The sequence below is a fragment of the Erigeron canadensis genome, chromosome 4 (assembly GCF_010389155.1).
Source record: "Erigeron canadensis isolate Cc75 chromosome 4, C_canadensis_v1, whole genome shotgun sequence".
Lineage (NCBI taxonomy): Eukaryota > Viridiplantae > Streptophyta > Magnoliopsida > Asterales > Asteraceae > Erigeron > Erigeron canadensis.
The window spans coordinates 32,063,483-32,073,392 of record NC_057764.1 but is presented as its reverse complement, the minus strand read 5'-3'; the positions used below and the strand labels follow the sequence as shown (position 1 = coordinate 32,073,392).

General features: G+C 30.8%; 1 protein-coding gene across 1 annotated transcript; it reads left to right on the top strand.

The window, feature by feature from the left end:
• Positions 1-4,146: 4,146 nt before the first annotated feature.
• LOC122598602 lies at positions 4,147-9,235 on the top strand. The gene is made up of 6 exons (XM_043771191.1): positions 4,147-4,240; positions 4,354-4,960; positions 5,673-6,251; positions 6,547-7,281; positions 7,537-8,103; positions 8,318-9,235. Exons 2-6 carry the CDS (start codon positions 4,499-4,501, stop codon positions 8,828-8,830), a joined length of 2,856 nt encoding a protein of 951 aa, XP_043627126.1. The 5' UTR covers positions 4,147-4,240; positions 4,354-4,498; the 3' UTR covers positions 8,831-9,235.
• Positions 9,236-9,910: the final 675 nt, after the last annotated feature.

Below are 9,910 nucleotides of genomic sequence, written 5' to 3'. Positions count from 1 at the left end.
TTTAGTTGAAAAAAGGATAGACCAAATTGATTGATCGGGTAACACAAAGTTGGAAGTTTGCTGCAATTTTGATGCATATGTTTTCCTAAAATATTTTTTTCAAGAAATGTAAATTTTTTTTGACGAATCTGTTTCTAGGCAACTCACTAATCAACGATTTAGTTTAAATCAAATATCTGACCGTTGTGCGTCTTAGAAATGTCAAAGGAAGATCGAACTATACGAGTATACAGAATTCTGGGTCATCGGGCTTTAGAGGTTTATTCAGGTTAACTCAAACCCCGATACTTTATATGAATTGGTGTATGGTTAAATGGGTATCCAGGTTAACTCGAACCCCGATACTTTATATTAATTGGTATATGGGTTAAATATATAAAGATTTGGATAACCTCGAATAACTCATTTGTATGTTATTTTGATTCATATCTCTCATCAATTAACATATCAAGCCATCGTATTTTTAACATACCATTTATGTTAGAAATGGAATTAACCACGGATAGATGATATAATTTTTGATGAGAACGGAGAATATGAGCTGTTAGATATTTAATTTAAGTGAAAAACTTTTCACATACTAATTTTTAAAAATTTGAATAAATGATTGAGCCCCCATATATTTTATGTATTAAAAATTAAAATGTGAGTAATTTTTAATCCAAATTAAACGTCTCATATTCTCTTCTCTTTTTTCATTTATATATACGTGCAAAGTCACATTACAACCACCAATAAAATGGACTAATTGTTAATGTCTTGATATTCTTTGTTTCAAATTCAATTCTCGATACAATGATAAGTTTAAAAAATAACAATAAAAAGGAACTTTAAAACAATTACAGAATATATTAATTATATGCATATATCCAAATTATATTCTAACTTTTCACAAAGTCAAATTAAACTAATATACAATTGATCATGTATGTTAGGTATTGTGTATCACATAACCATATGAACTTAACTGTAAGGTTATAATGTCTAATTTTGTTACGGGCAAATGAAGAAAAAATATATCTTATGCTTTATATATGAAGGTAATGTTTAATTGAACATAAGTTTTTTCGAACATTAAGTCGGTATGTGACATCAGGGAAACCTCATTGTATAATGATAAAGCCTTGTACGTATCCTAAACAACGAGATATTGGCCATGGGCCGTTACAAGTATTTAGAGGAAAAAACCTCAAAACTTGTCATCCTTAAGGATCGAACTCAAGACCAAGAGTTTTATATGATGCGTTTCAAAGACCTAAGAGTTTCACCCATTTAATCCTTTTCATACGAAACTTAATAACATAAACCACAAGTTTATTTACTTTCTATTCTATACTTTTATAAAGAACTAAATTAAACCTGCACGTTGTGCAAGGCCGACTAAAAACATAATTTAAAAGTAACAGATAAATACATTTTTATTCATAATTTATGATAATATAAAAAAATAGTTAGATTTCAACTGATGCAAATAATAAAATTATGATTTATGAATATATATCAAATATGTTAAAACATAACTAATGAAACATAAATATTTATAAATTATATGCAAAGATGACACCTAAAAATTCATAATCTCTTTTAGTCATATAAAAATAATTAATTTTAAATAAATACTAAAATTTAATATTGTAGGATAGAATTTAGAGAACTATGATATGATGATAACATTAGTTTGATTTAGGTTTCGCAGCGGACTTATTATATATTAATTTGCACAATTTATTAATTTGGTTCAAATTGATTGCGATCTTATTAATTTGATTCAATATCTGCACAACACAATTTATTATATAATTGTCTTGTAGGTTTACGATATAATGCATCCGAATTCATGTGAATAATAAATAATTGAAAGAATTTATTTTTAATTTTTAATAATACTTAATGATGATTAAGATTAATAATTAGGAATAATTTAAATAGCATAGATAAACATATGACAACTTAAAGTTAGGAAAGTAATAATAAAAAAAAAACAACTGATACAAAATCCTACGTGTCATGCTCCTACAAATACCAATTAAGCAAAAATATATCCTCTCTTAGTTATATATTGAAAGATGATAGTAATTTAAATATTATTAAGAAGCTACTTTGAATGAATAATAAGAATAAGATAAGAATAATGTATAACTTGTGAATATATATACTAATTATTAAACGTAAATTTGTATCTTAGTGAAAAAGAAATCCATCCATTAAGTTTTAATGATAATTAAGCTAAAGTGTAATTTTTTAAATGTATCCTTAAAATTAGGAATTTAATTTTAGTATGACACCTAGGAAAAAATCCTACATGACATGATTTCATAATTGTCACATAATCAAAAACCTATCATTTCTTAGTTATATAGAGAGAAACCTACACTATAAAATTTAGTAATTTTAAGGTCAATATATATTTTCCCAATATAAAAGTAGTAAATTTAATGTCAGTGTGTCACTATATCTCTCTATATAACTAAGAGATGATAGGTAAATGCATATGTGGCAATTCTTTTCCGTTGACAACTAAACATTTTTCCTATGTGTAAAATTGTGGTTAAAAGTTTCTCTTTTTTAATAGCCTTATATTTTATCTTTATCTTTATTTGCATCTTTATGTATTATATTAATTAATTAATATTAATATATTAAATAATTTTGTTCAACGATAGTTCTTTTTATAAAATAGTTGTTAGATTAGATTTAACTTTAATTCTATCTTATTTTATCTTCAACTAAATCTTTTTTAATGTTTTAATTATTTATTGTATATCTTCAAGCTTATATAATTATAGGTGATGTTTTTTCTAATTTTATGTATTATATGATTTTTATGATAAAAAAAAGTATATCTTATTATCTAGAATCAAATATTTGATTTATGATATAAATTAAATATTCTCCAATATTATTCATAAACATCCCTTTATCACTAAAAGAGAATATGTTTTATTTCCTATATGACATTTTTAACTTTTTGTCATATTGGATTTTTAATGAAGTGTAATTTTTTTTAATTTAAATTTCTTTTGAAAAGTATTTATTATATTATATTTAATAATTATATATTGTAAGAAAGATTTTTATAATTTATATATATGTATGCTTCATTAGTCATGCTTTTACATATTTGACGTATATTATATACTAGATTAAACCTGCACGTTGTGCGGAAACTGGGAACATAAATTAAAAATATGATAACTGATAATTACAACTATTCATAATTTATGATAATATAAAAACTGTCATATTACGACTGATGTAAAAAATAAAATTATAATTTATAAATATATGATACACGTCAAATATGTTAAAGTATGACTAATGAAAAAATAAATATTTATAAATCATAAAAAATATGATATATATTTATAATAAATAATTTTCAAAAAAATATAATATAACGTATATTAATATCTTTATACATATGTAATGTTTGAAAGACTTATATATAATATTTAGAAATTTATATAAATACAAATCAAAGTCTGAAAAAAAAAGTTGTAGTTAAATGATGACAATATCATCAAATGTTTTGAGTAAAATTGTTAAACTAATAGTAATAAAAAGAAAAGGATAATTATAATGGTTCGTGTGATTAATTAGCAAAGTATATGTGAAAATGCAACAAACAAAGCCACAATGTATCTAAAACACTATTAAAAATATTCTAGAATACCACAAATGGACAAAAAAAAAATCCTATAAATGTTATATCTAAAATTAGTAGCAACCTACGTGCATCAGTCAATAAATAAATATATATATACATATATTATTATTATTGTTATTATTATTATTATTATATCCATATTTATATTTTATACTTATATTATATTTACATAATCTACATAGCATAAAATAATACTAAAAGTTTAAAAAAATTCCAACTAAATAAAAATCCTAAATGTCAAATAAATAAAAGTGTCACATAGGATTTTTCATATTCTCTTAGTTATATAGAGAGATTCATAAATTATAATTTTATTGTTTATAAAAATTTTAATCTTACAACTGACATTTTTTAAGTTATCACGAATTATGAATAATAATGTAACTTTCCGTTATTATATTTTTATTTATCTTTTAAGTAATGTCTCATAAGGTGGCGTGGGTTTAATCTAGTAAAGATAATATATAAATAAAAAATTGCCATGCCTCCTTTTTCCAAGTAATCACTCCAATGGCTTCTCACCCACCTTCCTCTTTCTTCAGTCTGATGCTCGACCCGTCTGCCACTATTCTGGTACTACTATTAGCTCTCTTCTTTTCTTTTCTTTCTTTTTTTCACTCACACCCACTTTCTGCACACACATATCTATATTGTATCTATAATTTATAAAATTATTGATTTTTCAGAAAATATCAGATGAGTTTGTGACCAAACACTTGAAGAACAAAATCCCAAAAGGCCCAATAGTTATATGTGCAAATGGGGGGCATTCATGGAAAATAAAGATCAAGAAAGTTGGTAAAGATTATTATTTTGACAGTGGATGGACTAATGTTGTTAAAGATGTTAACTTTATGTTTGGGGATTTTGTTTTATTTAGACTTGTTGAGAAATACAAATTTAGGATGTTTGTTTATGGTAAAGATAGCTGTGAAAGAAGTTTGCTTAAGAAAGTTAAGGTTGAAGATGATAGTAGCAGTAGTGTTGACAATGTTGTTACTAATGTTGATGTTGTTAGTGATGATGATGTTGATGACAGTGAGAATGATGCTGATGTTGAAGATAGTGAGGATGATGATGATGATGTGGATGATGATGATGATGATGATGAGGAGGAGGAGGAGGAGGAGGAGGATGTGGATGATGGTGAAGAAGACAGACGAAGAAGACGAAGAAGAAGAAGAAGAAGAAGAAGAAGAAGAAGAAGAAGAAGAGGATGCAGTTGATATGGATGGTCATGATGGGGATCCTTTCTTTGTGTCAACTATCTCGAAAGCCCGCAGAACAAATTTGGTAAAGTTTATGATTTCATGACTATTTATAAGTTTTTTCGTTTTTCATGCTTAGTGGTCAGTTCTCACTAGAGGTCTTAGATTCGAATCTAATTTGGTAATACCTTGGGGGTGGCCGAGGAAAGGTTTGGAAATGTTCACAAGGATACCTGTTAGGCCACATTTATCTCGGTGAAAAGCTAAGTCATTTGCCCATTTTTAATGAAAACGATAGGATTTTGAGATTTTCTAAGTTGTAAAGTTGGAACTTTGTTATAGTTTTAAGGTGAAAGAGTGAAACTTGGCTGCATTTTAAGTTAGAAGAGAGTATTTTGTTGCAATTCTCTCAAACCCACAAAATTATGATGGTAAAGATTTATGATTTGTAACATTATACATGTCTATCTATCATATTTTATATGCACTTTTGGAAAAGATTTAAGTCTGACATTTTACATTTACTTGTGGTTATCATTATTTAGTTTAAGTACCAAACTTAAAGCTGCTGCAGCAGTCAAAAGTTGTTGTCTTTCAGAAGTTAAAGAAGCTTGACAATTTTAAAGTTGGAACTTTATTACACTCTGAAACTATAAGATGAAACTTGGTTGCATTATTAAGTTGCCATGTATGCTTAAAGATAGTAGTTTACAACTAACTCCCCCAAAAAGAAATCTTGGGTGTCAAGACATCTGTTTCTAAAGTAGTGTAATTTTTCTTTATGTTTGCATTACTAGCGGCTTCCGGATAAATTTGTGGAGTTGGCTGGAATAGAAAATGAAAGAAGCATAATGTTGAAGAATCTTGATGAAGAAGAATTGCGAATGGAGTTGCGGCCAGAAAAAGTGAATCAGTCGGAAAAGTTATATATTTCGTCGGGGTGGATTAAGTTCCAGCAAAGTAATGACTTACGGGAAGGAGATGAATGTGTTTTTAAGTTCATCAAAAGTGAAGGTAAGATACTTCTAGCAAAAGTCACCAAGAAAAAAAGGCCAGCAAGGCAGTCACAACCATCTGGTGAATGCTCCAAGACTGAAGTAACGAAGAGGGAGAGTGCACATGAAAGTGATGTAGATGTGGAAAGTGAAGATGAGTACATGGAAATGGTGAAGAGATTGCGTGGTAATGATGACGTTGACGAACATGAAGATAGTGATGAAGACGAAGATGAAGATGAAGATGAAGATGGTGAAGATGATAATGATGATGGTGGTGGTGATGATGGCGAAGAAGATGATGAAGAAAAAGATGGTGTTGACATTGATGGCAATCCCTTCTTTAAGTCAACTATCTTAAAGTGCAACAAAAGTATACTGGTGAGATTTATGATTTGTAACTTAATACATCTCCATCTTTCCAATTTTTGCTTGCATTCATGATAAACTAATGAAAAACATAAAAGTTTGTTGTATTTTAAAGTTGATAGGTGAAGATTGGCTGCATTATAAGCTACAAAAGAAATGAAGTTTAATGATTCTTATTGCAGAAATTATCAATACACGTTTATTGATCGATAATAAATCCATTTACTTGCATTTGTTGGGACACATTAAACTCTGTTTTAACTTTTGAGACATGTCCCCTTATTTGTTTCATGCTGGTATTGTTTAGCGGCTTCCGGAGGAATTTGTGGGGTTACCTGGAATAAAAGCAAACGAAACCATAATGTTGAAGAATCTCAAAGGAGAAGAATGGCCAATTAGCGTGCTGTTGGATAGATCGTATAAATCGGAAAGGTACCTTTTGTCGGCAGGTTGGATTAGATTCCTGCGAAGTAATGATATATGGGTTGGTGATGAATGCATACTCAAGTTTATCAGAAAAGAAAGTAAGTTATGTCTGGCTAAAGTCACCAAGAAACAAAGACAAGCTTGGCAGCCACAATCATCTGGTGAAATTCCGGCGGCAGAAGATGTCAAGAGAAAGAGGGGGCGACCACGGTGTGAAGACGGTGGAGATGTGGATGTGGAAAGTGAAGATGACTGTGTGGAATTGGTGAAGAGACCACGTCGTGAAGATATTAATGATGAAGATAATGATGAAGATAAGGATAATGATATAAACGACGATGATAATCATAATGATAATGATAGTGAAGACGAAGATGATAACGATGGTGGTGGCGGTAACACTAACGATGGTGATGTGGATGTGAAATATAAGGGTGAGTGTGTGGAAGTGGTAAAGAGACCATGTGGTGAAGATCACGATGAAGAAGATGACGATGATGGCAAAGATAACAGTGTAGATAATGGGAAAGATACTGACAATGATGGCAAAGATGACAAGGATGGTGATGTCGGCGATCCTTCGTTTTCAACGATTATAACTAAAAGCCTTGATTTGGTAAGATTGAATGAGCTTGCTACTGATACTGCATCATATTTCAACTTAATGTCAATTTTATCTAATATATTTACTAAGTTGGGAGATTTTTGTGAGACCATATTTCATTTTCTTCTGCGTAAAGTCATAAACTATCAACACCAGATTATATTGACGATAACAAATCTATATACATTCACATATTGGTAAATGAGTAAAACTCTGTTTAAGAAATATGCCCTTATAATCTAATTTGTTGCATGTTGTTATTATTAGCTGCTTCCGGAGGCATTTGCGGGGTTGCCTGGAATAAATGCTGGGGGAACCATAATGCTGAAAAATCTTACAGGAGAAGAGTGCTCAATGGGCGTGCGGTTGAATAAAAAGTATCAGAAATCGAAAAGATACAGTTTGTCGGCGGGATGGCCTGGTTTCTTGCGAAGTAATGGTATATTCGTTGGTGATGAATGCGTAATAAAGTTGATCAGAAATGAAGGTAAGTTATGTCTAACAAAAGTCACGAAGAAAAATAGTCCAACAAAGCAAGCACAATCATCCGGCGAAATAGCGGTAACTGAAATTGTGAAGAGAAAGAGGGGGCAGCCCCCTCGTGAAGCTCTTGGTGATATGGATGTGGAAAATGAGGATGAGTGTGTGGAAGTGGTAAAGAGACCATGTGTTGAGGGTGCTGGCAAGCAAGATGACGAAGACGATGATGTTGAAGATGATGGTAATAATAATGATAATGCTGGTCAAGATGACATTGATGCTGGTGGTGGTACTATTGATGGTGATGTTGGTGATCCTTCCTTCACGACGATTATCCCTAAAAGATTGTACTTGGTAAAGTTTAATGAATTTATTACCAATATTGCATTATGTTTCAACCTAATATTAGTTTTATCTGATATATTTTCTAACTTGGGGGACCATATTTTGTTTTCTTTTGCACAAATTATTAATTCCTGATAATATTGATTGATGCCAAATCCAAATATATGCAGATATTGAACAATGTCTTATAATTCAATCTTTTTGCATATGTTGGTATTATTAGGCACTCCCGGAGGAATTTTCAGGATTGCCTGGAATAAAGGCTGGGGAAAACATAATGATGAAGAACCTTAAAGGTGAAGAGTGGCCAGTTGGTGTGCGGTTGAATACTGCATATCAGAAATCAGTAAGGTATACTTTGACAGTAGGATGTCTTGAATTCTTGCGGGACAATAATTTGTCCGAAGGTGATGAATGCGTGTTCAAGTTCATTAGAAATGAAGGTAAATTATGTCTGGCAAACGTCAAGAGTAAAAGGCAACTGAGGACACGAAAGTCAGCCGATAGAATGCTGAAGACTGAAGTTGTGAATAGGAAAAGGGGACTGTCATCATCACCTGTACACAATGGTGGTGCCAGTAAAAGTCCGGGAAGGAAAAGAGAGCAGCCACCACCACCTGTTGTGAATAGAAAGAGGGGGCGGCCGTCGTCGCGTGAACACCATGTTGGTGCTAATGTGGAAAGCAAAAGTGGGGACATCAAGAAGCGACCTCGTGGAAGACCAGGCTGTCAGTAAAAATAAAAATAAAATGTCATGATACTTTTGAGATATATATTAGTGGACTAACTTGAATAATAACCTTTTGAAGTACTAAATACCAAGGCTATACCTTGTTTCTCTATATTTGAAGATCTGGAGTACCAAATTTGAAGAAAACTTGTCATTGGATGCTTAGGGTTTCAGCGCATTTTGTATTTAGAATCTCCTAATAATTTAGAGACGCCTAAAATCCACAATTGTATATTGTATAATAACATAGTTAATTTAAGTGTTGTATAGCATCATATTCCACTCTCTTTTTTTTTTTTTTCCTGGAGATGGAGAAATATCATCTAGATGTATGTCCTTCTGTGTAGGCGGTTACCGGCCTTGTTTACTTAACATAAGCCTGGTTTTCTCACATCAGGGCTGTTTACCTCATGTTTTAATTGTACTATACTTCTTGCAGCTTTCTGTCATGACCCTTTTTGACTCATAATGTGCATCTGAAACCATCAATATGCTGAATGGTTTTGGACAGTAGGCTCTTATGTGCACTTTGCCTGTGATAATCGACTCCTGCCCCCAACAAATTCATAAAAAATAATAAAGGTGACGGTATTAACTCTCCTACTCTTGCATAGTTCATTTGGGTTATGTTTTATCCAAATTGCCAAGTTGAATAGAAATATTTTCTTGTAGTTAAAAAAGGGAATGAGACGAATCGTGTGATCGGGTAACACAAGGTTGGAAGTTTGCCGAAAGAGCAATTTGTGCAAGAAAAAAAAATGTTTCGAGCCAACTCACTGATCAATGAAATAGTTTAAACTCATTATCTGACCCGTGTGCCTCTTGCCATGACTAATAAATTACAATTCAGTTTGTTGGCTCCAATGCCTCATTTGCATTGTTAGAAAACTAGAAATATAAACCCGCGCCTTGCTGCGGAAGTATTTTTCTTAACCAAAAAAACTGTTGACGGAAATTGATGGTTGTGGCCGGAATATATATATATATATATTTTTGCTACTACATATACGGATGGTTGTATTATTTTCATGTAGAACGATTTTTTTTTTGTAGTTGTATTATGTCATGTTTAAAGACATGCACTAA

Coding starts and splice junctions, on each gene's coding strand:
- LOC122598602 (XM_043771191.1), top strand. CDS start 4,499: ATGTTGTTAAAGATGTTAACTTTATGTTTGGGGATTTTGTTTTATTTA. Junction 4,961..5,672: donor AAGCCCGCAGAACAAATTTG/GTAAAGTTTATG, acceptor TTGCATTACTAG/CGGCTTCCGGATAAATTTGT. Junction 8,104..8,317: donor TCCCTAAAAGATTGTACTTG/GTAAAGTTTAAT, acceptor TGGTATTATTAG/GCACTCCCGGAGGAATTTTC.